This window comes from Hippocampus zosterae, chromosome 9 (genome assembly GCF_025434085.1).
Source record: "Hippocampus zosterae strain Florida chromosome 9, ASM2543408v3, whole genome shotgun sequence".
Classification (NCBI taxonomy): Eukaryota; Metazoa; Chordata; class Actinopteri; order Syngnathiformes; family Syngnathidae; genus Hippocampus; species Hippocampus zosterae.
Genome location: NC_067459.1, coordinates 13,224,316 through 13,246,432, shown reverse-complemented (window position 1 = coordinate 13,246,432; position 22,117 = coordinate 13,224,316). Strand labels below are relative to the sequence as shown.

The following is a 22,117-nucleotide window of genomic DNA, read 5'->3' as shown; positions in this document are numbered from 1 at the left end:
CTCTTTGGCATTCTGCCGTAGGGTTCAAGTAGTGTGGAAGTGCGTGTGCGTGTGTGTGTGTGTGTACTCGTGTCGGGGGTGTTCTGCACTGCCTACAGATAGAGGCGCACTCACACATGAAATATAGAGCTAAAAAGGGATGTGTTATACAGGCGTGTGATTAACGTGGCTGTCTACACATGTACTTTCAACAGCGCTGGGTGGCTGGGAAGTGAACACTGCTGAAACATTTGTATGTTTGAGGCTTGATGGTGGGGTCCTCCAGGATCATTTGTGGATCGTCATCTTCTCATATGACATATGGATGTGATAACTATTGAATACTAACCTAACGGTCTGTCACGTTTTTTTTAAAAAACGAGCGAATCCAATTCAGAATGTCTATTTTGATTTGGTTTACTGTCATGGTTGATGGCTGTTTTACTTCTTAATTTGTGAATCAATCATGGGTTGTGTGCAGCAATTTTTACTTGATGGAAAAAGCAGTGTGTTTTTATTTTTATTTTAGTGCGTGGTGTAGTCAAGATGACTAACACAGCACACCACACAGATGACCATAACTCTGCCAACAATTAAGTCACCTTCACCAAACCATCTGTTGTAGTACCAATAGTGACCTCTGAAAGGCAGCATAGCATCACATTGCACCTAAACTGCGGGTAAACACAAAGAAGAAAGCGTAGTTGTCGAAGAAATTGAAGAATGTTGGCTAAATGTTAGTTTGAATGCTAACTAAATTACGGTTGCAATCCTCACTATTATTTTTATTGGGGTGGTTATACAATCAACACAACCATGCTTCTCTTGTGATGTCAGAAACAGCTCGAGCTTCAAGCAGCTTCCGGATTGGCTAATGTGTAGTGTGTTTCTCAGCCCAACTTGGTTTTGACCACACACATTTGTAAATTTGTAAATTATGAACAGCTTTAATGTCTATAACTGTCGATCCGACCACTTTCTGAGGAGATTGAAGTTCTCCCGGATAAAAATCCCAAAGACGCAGACAATTGTGAGTTGCCTTCGCTTCCAAGTGACCAAAGTTATATTATCGTATTATTATTATTATTATTATTATTGGATTCAAAAGAAATGGCCAGATTTTTCATTAAATTAAGATGTTAGCCAGCAGTCAACATTAAGCATATCGTAATGCCCTCATTTCCATTAAAAGGACGACAGGTTTTGCAGATGCTCTTTAGTTGCTTTATTCTCACAAGTGATAACAGAATGCACAGTCATTCAGGAGCTGCTGTCGACCACAGCTTCCGCCCAGTCAGCCAACACACTGTCTGCCTGCCTAAGCCAACCTTGAAGCTGATATGGCACTTCTATCCTTTCATCAACAATGTTCCTTTTCATCCCTTGAATCTCTGTTCCTTTGCTTCCATCTCAAAGACAACACATAAACACTGATGACCAGAAAAATAAAGAGCAACTTTTAGCTTCATACAACTATTTACAAGCACGTGGAGAAGTGCAGGGTGTCACCACCGCTACAATATCATCCCACCATGTTGATATGCTAATTGTTAAGAATGGGCATTGATGATGCCGAATAAATTGTCCTTGTGCTATCCGCTGCTTAGATGGCACCTATTCCAACAGACTTTGGGTGGGTCACACCCCTGACCCAGCTCACAAATGTCTATCAAAAAGCTCCACACAAATTATGCAAATTGGACAAAGTATCCGAAAGCAAGGGCATGATGCGTGGGCCATGAATTTCCTGGAGTTCTATTCCCTGAAATTCTGAGGGTCTTGCCGGAAATCCAGCTTGAGGCTATTGCCGTCCCTCCCCAACACCACCCCTGCCCCCACCCTCAGACTGGGTCGCCGAGTGTGAATAAGTCCACAGAGCAAACATGGCCGTGGCTTACAGGCGGACTGACTCAGCGCCACATTCCAGTGGAGTCACCCATCCACTTTACCCTCAGCACACGCACCCCTCTGCACGCACAAACGCACACACAGTATATGCATCACCTCTTAAATCTGCTTCTCCCCGTCACAGTGTGCACTATCCAGGTGTGTTGCGATTTACCATCTAATGAACCGCAACGACTGCTTCCCATAATGGCATTTGTCACTCAGTCTTACTCATCATGTGTACGGAACCCGATTGCTTGGTGCACCTTCCTCCTGTAACACTTTATTTTTATTGCTCCGAACAAAATATATGAGGTTTGAATTGATTTTATTCAACACGCAAACACAAGGGCGAATGGAAATATGAGCATGGGCAACATGAGAGGAAGCGCTCTCGTCTCAGAAAACCAGAGCAAGCGAGAGAGACCCTGTGTGAAATGTAAAATGCATGACAGTCAGTATAGCATATCCCCATGCAGCTGCTCTTGCATGTCTGGATGCTGAGCTGCCAACCACCAAGGGCCGTCATCTATTCACTCACAGACTGAGGCCCAAACCGGTCTTTCAAGGAAGAGCGCAGTTGACACCATCTCCACATACATGCTGAAGTAACACACGTTAACTTCATCATTAATCGCATGATGACATCACTATGACATCTTGACTGGTCTTGACCGCAAGCCTCATTTTTACAAAGTAAAGTAGTATGATTTTAACCCATTTAACATCGGAATCGGAGTCACACGAGAAACGGATGTGGCACTCTACAAACAAAAGAGGAAGTGGATCTTGCTTTTTTGCCCAGAGCAAATTGGTGTCCTCATACAGGTCGCTTTAAGGTGAACGCACGCCATGCCCTTGTCAAGCAACTAGCCTCAATCAACGTGGATGTTGCGTCACCAAACTCAACTGGTAACTCGGCCAAACTAATTACTCATCGCGTGAATACAATGGACAAAATTGGCTGTATTAAATCAATTAACAACAAAACTCACTTGACTATTAAAGTAACATGAAGAAACATCCTTTTGTCCGGTTTTTCTCTGGGGCTCCCCCTGCAGTGGTGACTTGGGATTAATTTTACCGCTACTGTAGACGCTACAAATTCATCTGTTAAGTGACAAAGGCAATAAATGCCTAGTCATAATAAACCACCACCTCCAAATCATAGGCCATAGTCCTCACTCAGAAAAGGGTGAAATGCTCTCACCAGGTCAAAGATGAGATTCTGCCCCAAGTGGAGGAGTTCGAATATCTTGGGCTCTTGTTCATGAGTGAAAGAAGAATGGAGCGGGAGATAGATAGGTGGAGCGGTGCAGCTCTTTATTTCTGTCATGGTGTAGAAGGAACTAAGTTCCTTCCCTCACCAAAGTGCGAGCATTGAGAGGAGCCAAATGAGGTGGTACGGGCATCTGGTTAGGATTCCTCCTGGACGCCTTCCTGGGAAGGTGTTCTGGTCACGTCCCATTGGCAGGAGGTCCCGGGGATGACCCAGGCTATACATGAGAGACTTTCTCTCCCAGCTGGCCTGGGAACGCCTTGGGATTCACCCGAAAGAGCTGGACGAAGTGGCTGGGGAGAGGAAAGTCTGCGACCCAAACCCAGATAAGCGGAAGAAGATGGATTGATGGATAAGAAACCAGAACTTGTCAGAAAAGCATGTGCTGATATAAACATTGTCTGATCGTTTTAGTATAAGTTTACTGTAAGCCTTGCCTAACCCACTAATATTAAAGTCCTCTCAAAGTTTGTCATCTTGAGTTGCAATGCCTATGGAAGTATTTTCAATTGGAAAAAAACTGAAATAGAACAGTTTAACTTGTCAATACCAGGCTGCTCAGTGCATACCCTATATCAGAAACCAAGTTAAGTCTCAGAGATTCGGAAATTTATCAAGTCAATACTTTCTCTTATTGTCCAAATCCATACCAATTTAATGGGTTCTTTCTTCGTGTCCAAGATGTCAAAACGTTTCAAGCAAATTGTGTAGTTTTCGCAAAACTCTGCAAAGACCAATGAAAACATTTGTTGGAGCCAATAAGTACGGACAAAAGACACCGGTGTCGTAAAATCATGCAGTTTGCCTACATATTTTGTCCCTTAGTGTTAAGCAGGACCACACTGTTAGGTGTGTGTGATTAACCCTGCATGAGTCAGATACAGGTGTTTTGCAATTGAAGCATGGACTCTTAACACCTCCCGCTTCCCCATTTCTTTTAGGTTTATAGCAATGACACAGCATGCATCTTGACACGCAAGCCTGCTGTAAATCGAAAGATGTGTAAGCTGTTATTCCATACACGAAAGACAGTTGGAGGGTTTGCAGTGAGGGTTCGTGATTTACAACAGGGGTGCCCAAGTCCGGTCCTCAAGAGCCCCTGTCGGGTCTGTTTTAGATGTCTCCCTCCTCCAACACAACTGATTCAAATGATCAGGACATCAACAAGCTTTGCAGAAGACCGATAAGGCTCTTGACCATTTGAATTAGGTGTGTTGGAAGAGAAAGATATCTAAAACAGTCTGGGTAGGGGCTGTCGAGTACCGGATTTAGGCACCCATGATTTACACGGTGACAGATTTGGCGCTGCCTTAGATATGAACACTCGTTCCTCATGGGAGGTGATAGCAGATGCAAGTACAGTTTGTGATTCTTATGGCTGAGGATAAGGACGACTGATAATGGTCATATCGAGTACCGTAGTAGACAAATAGAAAGTTATACGTGGGTCTTTGGATAAGATAAACGAACTGTGGCGTTTGAGATAATTCTTCTTGAATGTGTCAATGTTTATGGACTCAACAGTCTTCAGTGACAGTCCAATGCAAAGAACTTTTTGCCCAACACCAACCTGTACTCAGGCTGTCATGCTGAGGGCTATTACCAATGTGTAATCGTGGTGATGACTGGTATTGTCGCCTGCCTAGAGTAATGCAATGTGGATTTTCCTGTAAGATCACCAGAGTGACGCAAAACCTCCGTCTCAAGAGCACAAAATGAGTCATCTTTCTGAATAAATTACGAGACCCATGTTTGAGCTTATTACTTTCAGATGTGTGTGGTACTGGGTAGCAGTTGTGAAGAAGAAAAAAAGCTAAGTCAACAGAAGCCCGCTTCTCCATGTTTGAAGATTTTTATAGTCAAGTGACAGTGCTGTTCCATTGAGCAACACGGAGACTCCTGCCAGCAGTACTGTAACGCAGCTGACCGGGTTTCAACAGAGAAGGATCTTTCTGTTCTGGATGTACCGTGCTATTTTTTGTTTACAAGTAGACATTGGCAGCAAACAGAACAAGGCTGGCTATACATGCTGCATGTATGGCTTGTTCCTTGACTTTGCTGAGGAGGGTGGCCTATAGGTAGTGTAAAGGGGATCATTTCCCACTCAGTTCACAATTCACGATCGCCATTCTTTATTTTGTCACATGTACATCTTACAGTCATTTACTTTCAACATTTAACCCATTCGACCTCCATGGGAAGACAAAAGCCAGATCTTGTGTTTGCACATGGGGCGATCAAGCTGACTGGCAATTAACTTCACATGCACACTTTTGTGGGGGGGAGTACCATGAGAAAACCCATGCAAGCATTGACAGAGCGTGTAAATTGCACACCAAAAGGCCCCAACCTCAGGCATCAAGAGGAGCCCGTGCTTGAATCGAGATGGAGATCTTCCTTCTGGGAGCAGCGTTAGCACTTAACCCTTTTCGTGTTGCATGGACGGTTTGGAGAATTTTTCATGCCCCTTAAAAATGTTCCCAAAACAGTATATGTAACGTCCTCATCGGGTTTCAACTGTTTTCCGAAGCTGAACCATGATTGGTTGTTACCTAAGCCCTGAGCAACTGGGTGTCATTTTATACATAATGCCATTTTCAGGGGACAGCAACTGGAAAAATTACTACTCCTTATGACGGACAAATAACAGGTGGATTTTCCTGTATAACTCATTTTCCACAAATGTGAGATCAATCAGAACGCTTTTTCACATTTCGATATGTAGGCTTGCATGGAATATATTGTCAAGAAAAATTTGTGGTTGACTGTCCCCTTAAGCAAGCTTCTTTTTTTTTCCATGAAATAGTAGCACCAGGCTGCCTGTGTGAAATGGAGTACAATAGGAAAAAGCTTGGACAGGCATGTCAAATATAAAGGCCTTTTCACACTGCACTCAGTAGTGCGCAATGCAGCGTCGAACAAACCATTCATTGTGTAGGTGCTGCGTGCAAGGTTCACAATGGGAAACGTGCAGGAAATGATCAACGTTAATTTCGGAAAGCTGAAACAACTTGCAGAAAATGGACAAAACAATAACAAGCTTTGGGACACTGACAAATGGACACAAAGTAAAATGACGTCTTATCACGTGATAAATTAGGCACTAAGAGATGTTGGATTTTAGAACTTTTAACAATAAAAATGGTCGAGCTTTCCAACTTTACCTACAGATCAGCGGGTAAAGGTGCCAGGCTACTACTTGTTTGGTATCTTAGCAACCAGCGCCAAATATAGACATGCTTCCGCCAGGCTGCCTTCATCCTTGCGACTTCCTGCACACCACCCTACCGCGAGCACCATGAAAACCAAGTGCAGTGTGAAAAAAAAACTTGACACTCTACTCTCATTTCTTCCACCCTGTCATGTTGAGAGCAATGGTTGCCGCCTTACAGGCATTTTGCACGTCACATGAGGCGCTGGCACATATCAGACATCTAATGTAACGATCTGATTGCGGGATTCCGTGTCTGTATTGTGGGAGCGCACACAGTTGTGCTCATAATTCCATCGAGCTCGAGTCTTTGTGAAAGGCACAGTCTGAGAAATAGATTACGATGAATACATTTTGCCAAAATTGTGAGTAAAAGTCCATCCACATATGAATTGTTCTTTCGGTTTTCAATTGTCAGTCACAAATGACATGAGAATATCACAGATTATTGGACTATGTGTTTTATTCCAATCGCCTGATTTTTCAGATTTAAATGATTGACTCTGATCAAAAATATAAAAAGGAAAAATTGGCCACAGGTCTAAATTTGATTTTGATATTTAATAAATCGGATTTATGTAATCACTAATTCAGTAATGTGCATTAATAAGGACGCATTAGTTTGTTAGCTAATCATTCAGGACCACGACCAAGATTTATCAAGCAAGCCATTCTTCTGTACATCCATTGAGGCATTTTCTTCATCTTATCAGGCGTCGGGTCGCGGGGGCATCAGCAAGCTCTTCAAAAGCCTGATCACAATTCTGATCATTTGAATCAGGTTTGTTGGAAGAGGGAACCATCTAAAACATGCAAGAAAGCGGCCCTCGAAGATCCGAGTTGCCCACCCCAACCCGAGAGGAACAAAACTTGTGACTATTAATGAAGAGGAAGAAATAACAACTAAAAGTTCAGTGGGATTATCAAAGTCTATGTTTGGAAGCTTTTCTGTGGAATTGTACTTTTTCCTTGAACCTGACTACATAGCCTAGGTGGCGGGCCAGTGTTGGAGTGGTTAGCTCGTTGACCTCACAGTGCAGAGGTTGTGGGTTCGAGCCCGGCTCTGGCCTTCCTACGTGGAGTTTGCATGTTCTCCCTGTTCTTGTGCTTGTGCACAAGCATGGCAGGCAGATTGAACATTCTAAATTGTACCTCGGTGTGAGTGTGAGCGCAGATGGTTGTCCGTCTCTGTGTGCCCTGCGATTGGCTGGCAACCGGTTCAGGGTGTCCCCCGCCGACTGCCCGAAGACAGCTGGGGTAAGCTCCAGCATGCCCCACGACCCTTGTGAGGATAAAGCGGTTCCGAAAATGGATGGATGGACGGACATAGCCTAGCCTACATTCAGTGTCAACCTCTTGCTACTGTCTGAAGGTTCATGGCTCCAATTTCTATATCATTGATGTCACCACCGTTGCCATATTTTCTGGATATGGTTGCCATGTCAGCACTCAAACCTCACAAAAAGGGGCATTTTCAGTAGCGGTGCTCAACTGGACATGCTGAGGAGTATGCAAAGTAACAGGGAGATACAAGGTCGGTCAGCAATCTTGTTTATTTTCTGAAGAACCATTAATGTTCTGAACTGTTATTGATAAATATTGATAAGATTGAATTAATTGTACTTTTTAAAAAATAATGCAACCCCTTTATTGTGGAATATTATGCAACCCAGAGTCTATCTCCAGCGGCCACCACGTAAATTGAGTTTGAGACCCCGGATTCAGAGTCTTCAATGACTCTAACGTGTATGTTGTTGGAGCTGTCTAAGAAAACCCGAACAAGCACAGGGAGGACATGCAAACTCCACACAAGGTCACTTCCCAAAGTCGAACAACGGTTCAAATCAACGGGAATCATTTCCAATAAGTTGAATAGAAAAGCGATCGCCGGTTGGTTGTATTAAATTAACCCAGACAATGCACTCGGGCAGCGGAACATACCAAATACAAAAAACTGCAACTGAAATTACTGGCTTTGACTCACTCACTTCGAAAAGATGAAACGGTGTACGTGAAAGCATGTATTTATGTTGGCTTTTTGAGGCACGAAAAGGACAGGAGACTGGAGACAGATTTGCCTGAGATGACTAGGCATGCGGGCTGCGACAGCTCCTAACCTGTGCTTAGGAGGACAGACACCCCGAGGGCAGGACCGCAGCAGCTGGTATGTTTCTATAAACAGACGGGCCGTCCTCGTGTGATGTGCGCAGCAGATGCTGATCTCTGTCAGTTCACAGGAAGAAGCAATTATTGACTCATGCATCTGATTTATAAGGCACATCAAATCATCCGATTACCGGCAGGCTTGAAGTGTGACTCACGTATTTGACAGCCATGCAAGCAACAACAAAATAAATCAAAAATATTCAACGTACAAAAAGAGGGGACAAGGAAGACATGCCAACACTTTCGACACAAGATACAATAAATGACAACTCATTATTTCCGTCAACAAATATCATCCGGGGGAACAAGGTATCATCGCATCACACCCATCTGACTGCGCCACACTCCGCTTCCATCCTATGACTGTTGTCGTTCTTACATAAGGTTTGACCTGGTAAAATTCCACAGTGCTGGCTCGCGCCGCTCTCCGCCATCGTTCAAGAGTTACCCTCGGCATTGACAACAATTTCTCACTGTTTAAATCCAGCCACCCACTCAGGGGATGTTTTGACAGCTGCTTACAACCGGGGCCGCCTCACTTCAAATGAGACTTCGCCTTTATGGGAGTCCCTCATCTGGATACACACTATATGTCATTGTTTTCGGGGCTTCTGTCTACTGCTCTGGAGAATTTCCAGAAAGCCTCTCGCGACCCATTGTGGAACAGAACACAGCACATTTAAATCGCCCTGTACGAAATGTACACCTCACACAACACACGACCTGTCTCGTTGCATCACATCAACGTTTCAAAATAATTTTTTTTTTGATGGTGCACAGTTTTTAGTTTCATTTTACCATCCACGGGAAATGACTCATATGAATGGCTGCAGCTGGTAATTATCGAATAATCAATAAAATATCACCGCAGTAAAGCAGACTAACTGTGAGATCACGCATTCGTTGCCCGATGAGTCACAGAGCAGAGAAGGACAGATGATAACGATCATTTTGCTTTGGGACGTAACGCAAAACCGGCACTTTCAGAGTCAAACAGGACAGATAGAAAGCGAGGTCTATCTCTGCTCGAGCACTTATGATCACTTGAAATTCAAGTGCTGTTAGTGTATCATCAATAAAGGGGATCTGTTCGCCTCATCCTGGATGATGCAATGCATATGTTCTGTCTGGAAAGGGTAAAAAAAAAAAGAGGGGGGGAAGTAATTTAAGTAAGTAATATCACAGCTATGTATTTTGTTTCAGTGTTAACGTTCCATTTCGTTATACTTCCTCACCTTGCTATCGCAAAAATCTGAAATCATACCTCAATGGGTTGTACGTTGCAAGGTGAGTGAGGACACCACATCTTAGTTACTAATGGGAAGTCAGAGTTAATGCCTTTGCTGTACCAATGTGTGCAGGTCAAACAAGTGTTGTGCAACAGGAAGAGAACAAGTCCAAGGACAGACAAATTAATCACTGCGGTGCTGCGAGGGCTCAAGGGTGATGCTCATTCTTTTATTTGTGTTGCCGATCCGATGAGCATGCAACCAATCTGTTTTATTTTATTTTCAGTTGCACATCTTGAAATGGAGGACACCTAGTTCATCAAAAACTGACAGCAGTCCTACTTGTAAATGCTGGTAATTTTTTTGTTTTAATTATACTTTTTTTTTGTTTTTTTTCATTGACTTTATTATTAAATGTTATTTATTATTTTGTTACAAATAAAATATTGTGTTTTATATTTATTTAGATAGATAGATATATAGATAGATAGATAGATAGATAGATAGATAGATAGATAGATAGATAGATAGATAGATAGATAGATAGATAGATAGATAGATAGATAGATAGATAGATAGATAGATAGATAGATAGATAGATAGATAGATAGATAGATAGATAGATAGATAGATAGATACATAGATAGATAGATAGATAGATAGATAGATTTATATCTATGCTTATATATATTATATTCAGGTAATATGATTAGAAAAATAAATAATATTTTCAAAAATCTGTCAAACCATTATCAAATAGCAATGTAAAAATTGAACTGTGGAATGTCAAGTCAAGTCAAGTCAACAGTATTTATAGAGCACTTTCGAACAGCCATCGCTGCATACAAAGTGCTGTACATGGACTGCATTGCCGGATTTAGTAATTAAGGGCCTACCCAAAGACAGGAGTGTCCTTGTGAGCTGGAGCTCAAAGTAAAACTTTGAGCTCCCTTTTACTTACATTTTTCAACTGCCCCATAAAAATTCCCACTGCACAAAGCCCAGAGAGCACCACTTACAATATGATCACATCTATCAGTTCCAACACTACTTAATCCCTATTTTAACTGAGAAAGGGTTTCAAGGACAACGAAGAGCATTCCCTGGCCTTCAGGTTATTGTGCGGCCGTGGAAAATGCTGACACTGGTCTAGTAGGGTTCATTGGTCGATTTTTGCAATTGACTATCTATTAAGTCAAAAAATCTTTTAGAAATAGTAGTAGTTGTTGTGGAAAAAGGACCCGTGGAGTTGTGGTGTCCATCTGTACTTCATTACCATGAGCTACTCATATTTTTTACCAAATTTTAACTGAATTCAAAGATTTGATCCAGCTTTTTGTATCAGATCTCACTGTGTCATGCAGAATGTTGTAGCTGTTGTGCATATATCATGTTGGCATCTCTGCACATGTGGATATGTGCACAAAGTTGCAACACACTCACCAAGCACACATGCACACACGCAGGCTAAAAGACACGAAGAAGAACAAGTTTTACAGCTGGGAGGGGGAGGTGGAGGGATGCTTTGTTTAACCCTTTGCAGGTGCGAAACAAGCGTTGGGACTCTGTTCGAGATTGTTAGGAGCATAATCTTAAACCATATGAACTGCTTTAAAGAGTAGCACCTCATTTCACAATAGAGTGGAACACAATCGATTATGTGGAGCTGGTTGACATCCAATTTGTTGCAATTTTATGGGACGCATTGCTTCTTCACATAGGGAGAAAAAACACAAGTGGACATCGACATATTCACTGTTTGGCATTTGCAAATTCATCTATTGCCAGATTTGTTTTATTTTGAACAAATCCATCTGTTGTATCACAGAAAAAAAATCACCTATTTGCATTATTTGATTTTTCATATTCTATATATTGCCACCGACAAATACAAAAATTAAAAAGCCACATTTGAGCTCTGTGGCGAGCCAGTATCACATATCTTAGCTGTATTTCTGTCAAGAAATTACTCTTTGCAAGCTAATTTTGCCCGATATTCGGATGAAAATGTTCCTGCTTGATGTAATAGTTTAAAAACACTAAGAAGGTCACAAACAACCATTTTGCTCCAATCTATTCCCTCCTCGTGTGTGTTTGAGAAGGGAAGGGAATGGCTGCGAGTGAGTTTTTTTTATTTCCTCGTGCATTTTGTTAAAGGCTTTACCATTTCCCAGTGGTCACTTGGATTGTGTTTTGTTGAATGGTCAAATGCAGTCAAAACTTCTTGAACTCGTGAAGTATATGATACTTTTACTAAAAAAAAACTGAACAACTTTATGAAGTAAGTGAAGTGATGAGAAGCAATTATTTTCCCAATCCTCACAATGATCAGTCAAGCCCCTCCATAAACATCAGGGAGTCAGGATAGAAACATAAACAACCTATGGGACACTGCTGATGACTTAAAGTTTGTATCTCGCTGAGGGGCAAATGTGTTGGTTGTTGGCAAATGTAGCGAATGTTGGGTTTTCGTTAGTGTTGTCAAGGTTTTCTTGGCAACAAGAAAAAACTGTTTGCAACAAGTAAAACTTTCATGATTTGAACTCTAAGATTTGTTTGACTTTTTGAGGCAGATTTTCCGGAACAGTTTTGCTCAAAATTTTCCCATTACACAACAACAGGTGCTTGTCTTTTGGAGGCTTCCTCCAGCGATTTCGGCAAAGAGCCGAGCGCAGATTAGCATTCTGTGGCCGGAACAGGCTAGCTAACAGCCCCGACTGTGCACAGAGGAGCTGGCTAATAATTTGTCAGCGCCTGTGGGGGTATGAGGCCAGCATGTCAACAACGGGTCCAGTGTTTCTCAAGACAGCGATGGAGATTACAGAGCGAGTCTGATCCGGCCACTAGGCGGGCAGTGTGTGTGTGTGTGGGGGGGGGGGGGGGGGGGGGGTAATGACAGGAAAGAGGGGTAAAAGGAAGTCAGAGAGAGAGAGAAAGAGAGAATAGTTGGTTTTCCTAGTTGTTTCTCATGGAAGGACACATTCTGCGAAGACCGAAGCAGATCCATGTTACCTTTTTGCAATAGAACATCAATGTGCTCTCAATCTTGATGTATTGTGCAATCATTTTGCCTCTATGGCAGGTTAACGCATGGAAGTGTTTACAATCAGAGACCAGTATGGCAAAACATATTTTTTCAGATTCAAGGTGATTATCTCTTATCAGATCGCCACACCGCGTACCTGCATGGCCGCACAAACACAGCCGCACCAACTTTTGGCTGGTATTTGCAGCACCAAAAATGTCAGGCCTGCAGCTTTTCTTCAAATATATATTTACTAGCTATGTGTTTTTGATTGTTTTTTTTTAAGCCAAGAAATTTACCAGCAAAGTGTGTGTGAACTCTGCAGGTGAAGCAGATATAAGACACACATCTGACACCTAGTGGCTGAGTTCTATACAGCAAGATCCCACAGTGATATTTTCTATGTGCTCCCACGAGTCTAATCACGGTATTCTGATTAATATTGCATTCATGGAATATGATTTAAGCAGCAAGAGCCACCCGCTTTTATACATTTCAAAGGGCGGCCATACTGCTTCTTGCCGTCGCCTGAAAATGACATCACAGTGTCAATGGGTTCAGGTAATTACATCACAGCTCACCTGTTTTCTGTGGTTCATCATGCAATGTTTGCAAGCTGTCCTCTGGTAAGAGATTTAAAATTTCACTTAATTTTATAATAGATGCTTCTGACCCTCGTAACTCCCTGGCCTGCACTTTTAGTTTGAGATTAAAACCAAGCTTAAACCAAAGTTTAACATTTCAATTATTTATTGTTAAATGAGAAAAAAAAACTGTTTGGTGATTTACTTTTTATTTGTTTCAGATACCGTTGGCAGAATATTCTCTGACTCTATTATAACGAGTGTAAATGTTATGTTTTCAATTTTATTTTCCATCCATCTATTTTCTAGACAATTTATCGGCGTCATTGTTAGTTATGGCTTCACAATCTAATGAGATTCACTGCAAGAGCAAAATATGTTTGTACAGTATTATACAGATTTAAATTGGGGTTTTTTACATTCATGCAACAACAGTTGGTTGGGCTACTTTCTGATTTATTTATTTTTATTTTTAAATGGAGAGCAAAGAAACCTGGCCTCAAAGAGGAATCATTTTACTGTTAAGCTTGCGGTAGATAATTCGATAGACACACCAACCAGATACTAAATAGAATCCATCACCAGTTGTGTAGAAGGACAGTGAATTAACACGATGCTAATAAAACACAAATGGCACTCCCCCCCCCCCCCAAAAAAAAGGTTGATGAGCAATGAAAACCGTTTCTGCACATAAATTAAAGGCTGGAGCCATTTGTGGTTCACGGTTTACAATGCAGTAGGAGAAAAGGACAGACAAGTTGCACCAAAGAAAATCATTGAATTTCATCGCCTGGCTTACGTCAAGATACCAAAATGAGATAGCGAGTAGAATACCTCTTTGTATATCTCTGAATAAGCCCTTCCTGGAGCTGATACAGCTTCAAAGCAGCCGAAAAGGTACATGATTAAAAACCATAATGGTTGTTTGCAAACACTGCAATCGCAGGTCACAAGTGCGTAGGTGAGGACACACAGCAATTTCTTGGAGAAAATGAAATTAACAAAGAAAAATAATCTCCATGTCTATGAAGAATACTTGGAGCGATCAAAAAAAAACAGAGGAAGCATATGGTTGTTAGAAAAATAAACTATGTCTTGTGTATATCTATGTAAATTTACTGGGAGGAAATGTATCACTTTGCTTGCAAGGGTGAGCATTATATGCAAACATTCATGCAAAGCTAGACAATAAAGGAAAGACAAAACAAAATAAATTGAAGAAGACATTCCAAATACATTTGCATTATTTCACGGCCCTGATCTGTTCTGTTGTTGTTTTTTTTTGCTCTTTCGACAGGAATCTCATTTCAGTAATTGGCAACGATGCGTAGTCACGTGTATAATTTCAAAATAAAATCTTGTGCTCATCTCTCGGGAGAGAAGAGAATCAACAACAAACCACAAACAAATGTCAGGAAAATGTCGTGGGGAGTTGAGCACCGGCTGTATAAACAAAAGCAACAGTCGTTCTATGATTGTCCCTGGGCACATATTCACACAATGATTGGTGATGCTGACATATGTGATGCCATGTGACAAATTCTAACTAGAAATGGGCATAGTAAATCGATTGCTCAATCGTTAGCAATTCTGTGGTTTGTGTGGAATTGATGTGTCTGGAAAGAACAAGATAGTTGTTTTTCATAGAGGATAAATAATATATGCATGTGAGGGTTGGTTATATTGTCAGTCTACATGTTTTGCCTCACCGTTTGTGGTCAAATATCCATTGCTTAAAGGGTTAATAAAACTGCAACATTGATACTATTTGTTATCTTACGTATAAGGTTTTACATTCGTGTTAGCATTAAGCTAACGGGTTTTTCACAGTCAAAGTTATATGATAGTTTTAAATACATTCCTAATTCTCCTTATTTTATGTTTAGTGGGACAGTAACCTTTAACTGGGATTAGCAATAAATTGATTGAAACGAGTGTTTGACCTAATTTTTGAATGTTGACTGCCACTAAATAGTACCTATATTTCAAATCTTTCTTGAAAAACTCATAAATTTCGTCACTCGCAGGTCCAGGACTCAACCAGTTCAATATTTTCTGAAATAAAATTTACAGGGTTGCTTAGGAGTTCGGGGGTAGAACCAGCAACCTTTAGTTTGCCAGACAACAACTTTATGGCCTCACCTAATACTTCATGTTAAAAAGGAGGGGACAATGCTACAACTCATCTTACAGGTGAATTTGCATCCCAGAAGGTTGCATGGTACACCTGCAAGTGCTGACCTCATCCCTGTAGCCTCATTCGACACTGCTTATAAGAAACATGGCTGTATCTTTGAATCTGCTGGTTCTGTTCTGCACGTTGAGGCTGGCGTGTTGCGTGACTTCACCTGTATGGTTTCAGAACATTTCCACGAGCCTGTTCAATTTATCTGGAGATATTATGCTGGGTGGCCTCTTTTCCATTAACCAGCTGACCAGCAACCTCAGCCAAAGGACCGAACCGAACGACATCAGCTGTGAAAGGTATTCGGCTGGCATAATACATGCAACATCCTGCGATTACCACTTAAGAGAGCCGGCGGTGATAGCGTGCCATACATTTTTAATGTTCATCTCTGGCAGAATTTCAGCCTGAAATCTATCTGCTTGTCTTGTTTGAGGGATTTTAGCTGTTTCTTAATGAAATTGTTGGGCGTGCAGAGCGTGGGCGTCAAAGGAAAAAAAATGTTTAAGATGTCAGTCACATATGCAATCACTTTCTTTTTGCATACATTGATCCATACTCATCGTTCCAGGAGCAAGGCACCCTTGAATAAAACTGTAACAGGTGAAATTGTGCGGGGAAAATAGCAGCATCTGGTGGACGATTAGGAGAGAATAACAATTGTTATTCTTGTAAGTTAAGAGTGGGATCAAAATGGCATTTTCATTCGTTTTGTAATTATATGTTTTTTATACTGGTAATGTATATTTCAGGCTGGAATGGCTTTAAAAGCTTGACAAGTTTAAATTAGTTTGTATTGGGGAAGCCAGCAATTTGGTGTTGTGGGTGAATATTTAAAGGACTTTATAGGGATTACAAAAAGGCTTTTTGATTTGCCTTCTTCCCAGTTTGAATGAGCTTGAACTGGGACTTGCAGTGGTGATGAAATATACGGTGGACGACGTCAACGCCAACCAAGCGCTGCTCCCGGGCATCAAGCTGGGTTATGAAATTCATGACACGTGCAAACAGACCGCCGTTGTTGTAAGGCCCACTATCTCTTTCCTGACGGCAAAAAATAGCGGCGAGCTGTCTGTGGAGTGCAACTACACTGACTACGAGACCAACGTGGTTGCTGTGATTGGGCCCTTCAACTCTGAAATGGTGTCAGTCATTGGAAAACTTCTGGGATTTTTTCTGATGCCGCAGGTTTGGCTCCTCATCAACATTCTCTTTGAACTGTGTTGAAGTTGCGCAATATGATGCAGTGCAGTGAACTTACCTACACAGTGATAAACAGGCCCGAAATTTGCTTCTGTGCTCCTCCCAAATAAAATGATGACACCTAAAATTTTCCACGAGGAGGCATCTTAATGACCCTAAAAAGGCCGCTTCAAAACAAAATGGCAGCCTTCCTGGGGTCCTTTTTGGCAAGCCCTTTCGAGAATATTGTGTGGGTCAACTCATGACCAAATTGCATGCTGCTAAGGCCCGCCGCACACCAAGCGACCACGGCAGAAAGTACTTGATTCGTAGCTGCGCTGCAATCATTTACGCTGTGAAAGCTGACATGCATTCCAAACGTATCCTATTCACATGTGTATGTGAAATTATAAATATAGTTAGATGTTGTTGTAAAAGAATAGTGAGAGACAGAGATTGGAAATCTACCTGCCAAATCCCGCACACTGCACAAGAAGCTTTGGGCAGTTATAGTGTTTTACATTTAAACAAAAGTTGGATCACGCTTCCAACTACTACCACATGTCAATTTGAAATACAATGAACTGCTTTAAAATTTGATTAATAAAAAGTCCTTGAAATTGGGATTTATTTGGCCTAAGAATAATCATGACCAAAAAAATTACCAATTTAAAGACAGCAGATGTACAACATTTGTCTGTACTTTAGTCATACATCAACCCAACTGTTTTTTTCATATATATTGTGATATAAACTACAAGTTCAGATCATGTTGGAACATTTGATTGATACTGAAAGAGTCATATATGACTGTTTCCACTTTAGATCAGCTTTGGCGCCACAAGCGACAAGTTCAGCGACAAGCGAGTCTACCCGTCCTTCTTCCGTACAGTACCCAGTGACACGTGGCAGATTAACGGCATCGTGCTTCTGCTGAAGGAGTTCGCATGGAACTGGGTGGCGGTCGTGGGCAGCGATGAAGAGTACGGCCAACAAGGCGCACAAGAGTTCACTAAAAAAGCCGAGACCACGTCGACATGCGTGGCCTACCAGGGCATGATTCCAGTCTACACTGACCCCGTGAAAGCAGTCAAAAATATCGTCGATAACATCCAAGCCACCAATGTCAAAGTGGTGTTGGTCTTTTCTCTTCCAGACCCAGCTGAGGTCTTCTTTAAAGAGGCAAGTTATGTTCATGCAAAACATACAGGCACCTATAATGATAAACGATCCGTTCCTTTTCTAAGTCAATTTTCTCCAACTTGCATATGAATGAGTCTCGATGGTAAAGTGCATCAGTGACAGCAGTGGATGCTAGTGTTATTCTGCCACCTACTGGACAGAGATGTTCTTTCGCGGGGCTACACTTCTGGCCTGGTGGGTGGCAGTAAATGTGACCAGACCTCCGCACCAACTGCAGTGACACCACGACTTCTTTTTTCTTTTGTTTTGTTCAGACCATATTTCATACCTTACTTCATATCACTGCCCCCACCCGTCCCTGTGTTTCAAACGTTTACCCAAATGCATGTAGACGTATCATCAACAGCTTGGAAAAAAGTGAATTAATTTTTTTTCATAGCTGATGAATCATAAAAACAAAACTTTGAGGGCAGTTGTCATATCCGGCGCATTATTGGTGACCAAAATAAATGAATATAAGGGCATTGACATTATTAAATATAAATGAATCAATTACGGTAATTTAACCCTGTTATGCACCCTGTAACCTGATAACATGATAAGCTCTTTACTGTAGTAACCGCTGTCCCTGAAAGGGTTACAGGGGCGTGAGCAGTTTTAAAACTGCTAACAAGATTTGGATGGTGCCTCACATCTTCTTTTCAGAGTTTCTCATTCGAAGAAAACATTTTCTTGTTCGGACTACAAATGTTTTCAACATGATGAGAAACATATTTGCACCCCACCCTCCCCCACCTGTAACTTTAGGGGCTCCATGATATTGAACCAATATAATCAAACGAATGTATTTATTTCAACTTTCATTTTTACATCAATATGGCATAATTATTTAAAAATATTTTTAAATTATTTTCTTTAAATGTCTGTATTTCATGGCGTTCGCTTTTAATTACTGATATTTGTCTTTATTTAATGACTTATTTATCGGCACTTTAAATGTGGTTTGTCATGATCTTTTGAATTGCCATATTTATTTATTTATTTTGCACAACCACCCATAGTACGAACTGACATACTGTATGTAAGGGTTACATTTTGTAGCGATCATTCACAGGTTATCAAGAGGAAAATGAAGGGCGTGTGGATCGCCAGCGCAAGTTGGGTCGTTCACAGTCGCCTGACATCCATCCCCGACATCCAAACCATCGGTACCATCATCGGATTCACCTACAAAACGCAAACCCTGGATCTGCTCCCAGCATACACGGAGGCGCTCTTTACAAAACTGAGTGAGGAGAAGAAAACGTCCTCTGATGCACCGACTCCCAACGATCCCTGTCCGAAATGTTGGAATTTATCACCTGCAAACATGAGCTTAGTCATGAACGCTGCAGTGCAGAGAGCGTCTTTTAGTGTGTATGCCGCTATCTACAGTGTTGCACAGTCATTGCACAACATGTTGGGATGCAACACCACCACCTGCAAATGGGATGCCGAGACCAGAATTCTTCCGTGGAAGGTGAACCTGATTTTGATACCAACAAATTATTGCCCCTAAATAACTCATTCATGATTTTTATTAATTATTCTCCTTTCTTTTGCAGTTGCTACGAGTGTTACAGAACACGTCTTTTGATATTAATGGTAAACATTTAGTCTTTGACAGTAGTGGGAACCCCAACATGGGTTACGGCGTCATCGAGTGGATCTGGACCGACTCACATTTGGATTTTCGAGTTGTTGGAAGCTTTGATGAAGACCTGTCGATCAACAAGTCTCTTATCAAATGGCACACTGAAAACTCACAGGTAATTCAAAACAAACCCTTGCAGCGGACATATTATGTATGTGGTACACACATAATATATGAGAACACATATCACAGTCCAGAGGTCCAAATATTTGTGTAGAAGCATTTGAAAAGTACATTTCCCATGAAATTTCCCATTTAAGATCAGAAATAAAACACACACACAAAACTGCAATGCCATCACTTTTGCAGGTCCCGGAGTCCACCTGTTCAGCAGCATGTGGGATCGGCCAAGTCCGCAGAGTCAAAGGCTTTCATTCGTGCTGTTTTGATTGCATTGACTGTCTGCCGGGCACTTATCAGGCCAATAAAGGTAATATTTTTCCCTCTCAATTCTTTGAAACGATTAAACTAAAATACAACTCAACTTATTCTTTTAATGAGGATCAATGATTCCCACTTCATTAATCTAAGATGGAGCAAAACCTGCTTCTCTCCATGTTTTTTCTTAAACCAGGTTGGATATTTTGACAGATAAATTGCAATCCTTAATTTGGATAATACATTTGAAGTTATGTTTAAATGAATATATCAAATGTATGCTGCCTCGCATGATGTATCAAAAGGTCATACTACACGAATGGTGTGCAACTCAAAACTTGGACTTGTGGAGGTATTGTCAAAAAAAAATTGTTTAAAAGTACCAAATGTTTGAAAGTTGAATGTTTGGAAGGATGGGAGGGGCTTGTACAATACTGTATTAGTCAATATTAGTCATATTGCAATATGCAAGCGGACAAGGTAACTTAAGGGTTGAGGTCAGTTGCTTTTATTTCATTACATGTTAGGAATGAATTCAATAACCACGATAGCCCTGTTGTCGACATTTGAGGGAAATAAAGTGGAATTGTTGTTCATGTTCACATGTCAAGGAATTTGTTTCCCCTGCAACTTGATATTTGAGGGTTTACTTTTTATGCTTTCCAATACCTAGAAGACATCCAATGTACCCCATGCCCTAAAGGCCAATGGTCACAGACTCTGAGCACTAACTGCACTGAACCAACCTTTGATGTCTTGTCCTGGGACAAACCTGCCGCACTTCATCTGGCACTGGGCGGGGCACTGCTGCTGCTGTGTCAGGTCAGCGTGGCTGTTGTGCTCCTGCGGCACTGGAGGACCCCCATAGTCGCGGCCTCCGGCGGACCTTTGGCTTTTGTTGTGCTTTTCAGCCTGGTGGGAGCTTGCCTCAGCCTGGCGCTCTTCCTGGGTCAGCCAGGTGACGCGCTGTGTCACCTTCAGCTGCCCCTCATCTCCATTTTCCAAACCATTGCCCTCTCTGTTATCGCAGCCATTTCACTACAGGTGATGTGAAAAATGACGTTAAGTTATATTGTACAGTGGAACTTCCAACAGTGAACACATCCATCATCAAAAAATATATTTACTGTACTTGAACTGAAAAAAAATTATATTTTCGCTTGTTTCCTAACGCAGATATTCATAATAGCAGAGTTCCACGACAAGGCTGCCTCTCACCTACAGACACTGCGAGGTCCTGCTTGCTGGCTGTTTTTGATCATCTGCTGTGCCGTACAGGCCGGTTTCTGTGGCTGGTTCATCCAAGAAGGGCCCTCACTCTCGAAGCATGTGGCCCATATGGAAATAAATTTCCTGAGGGCTTTCTTGTCATGCCCGGTGATACCAATGGTCGGACTGGCCTTGATGCAAGGCCTCAACGTTTTAATGGCCCTTATGTCATTCATGTGCACCTTCATGGCAACAAAACCTCCACACCAGTACTACCTTGCCCGGGACATCACCTTTTCAACTCTAATCTACTGCATGATTTGGGTGACGTTTATTCCCATCTATATGGGTATGAATGAAAGGAACAGGTATACTATTCTGATTTCCTTTAATATGGTCAGCAACTTTGGACTAGTGGCAGCCTACTATTTCCCAAAATGTCACCTATTGTTGAGGAAGCCGGAGCTCAATACCTTGGAGTATTTCTGCACTTTTTTGGAAGGTGCAATGCCAGCGAATGAGGACCCACAGCCTCAGCAAGCCCATTAACAGCACTGTATTCCACATTTGTAATAACATCTATTTGTATGTGGCAATTGCATTAATATTAATGTTACTGTAACCCTTTGTGTCCACTTTGTCAATGTGTGAAATATATCGATGATCACATCATACATACGGTGAGGTATTTTATTCACATCACGTGGGCTAAAACAAACAGGCTGTACTTGGATTTTGCTTGTTTGACACAGTTCACACCTTAACAAAACGTGTACGGGCTGCTTTATCAATTTCCCATGGAGCCTTCAACGTTTGTCCACTCCACGAATACCCATTACTGCGTGGATCTGGCACAAATAAATCCTCATTTGGTGTAGTTGTGAATGTGAATATTTTTAACCATTTTTTTTCAAATATGAGTCAAAATACAGATAGTGAAACAAAAAATACAAAATAAGGATAATGG

The 22,117-nt window shown here is 41.5% G+C and overlaps 2 protein-coding genes across 2 annotated transcripts in view; both read left to right on the top strand.

The window, feature by feature from the left end:
- Positions 1-22,117, top strand: part of prxl2b (peroxiredoxin like 2B) — a 260,615-nt gene that overhangs the window by 188,445 nt on the left and 50,053 nt on the right. The window lies entirely within an intron of this gene.
- LOC127607440 (taste receptor type 1 member 3) lies at positions 15,642-21,803 on the top strand. Its single transcript, XM_052075742.1, has 8 exons — positions 15,642-15,844; positions 16,433-16,733; positions 17,553-17,909; positions 18,985-19,389; positions 19,475-19,678; positions 19,873-19,993; positions 20,615-20,985; positions 21,118-21,803. Exons 1-8 carry the CDS (start codon positions 15,642-15,644, stop codon positions 21,697-21,699), a joined length of 2,544 nt encoding a protein of 847 aa, XP_051931702.1. The 3' UTR covers positions 21,700-21,803.

Excerpts from the sequence above, each read along its gene's own strand:
- LOC127607440 (XM_052075742.1), top strand. The coding sequence starts at position 15,642 with ATGGCTGTATCTTTGAATCTGCTGGTTCTGTTCTGCACGTTGAGGCTG. Across the intron at positions 16,734-17,552 it reads GATTTTTTCTGATGCCGCAG|ATCAGCTTTGGCGCCACAAG; the intron begins GTTTGGCTCCTC and ends TTTCCACTTTAG. Across the intron at positions 19,994-20,614 it reads CACTTATCAGGCCAATAAAG|AAGACATCCAATGTACCCCA; the intron begins GTAATATTTTTC and ends TCCAATACCTAG.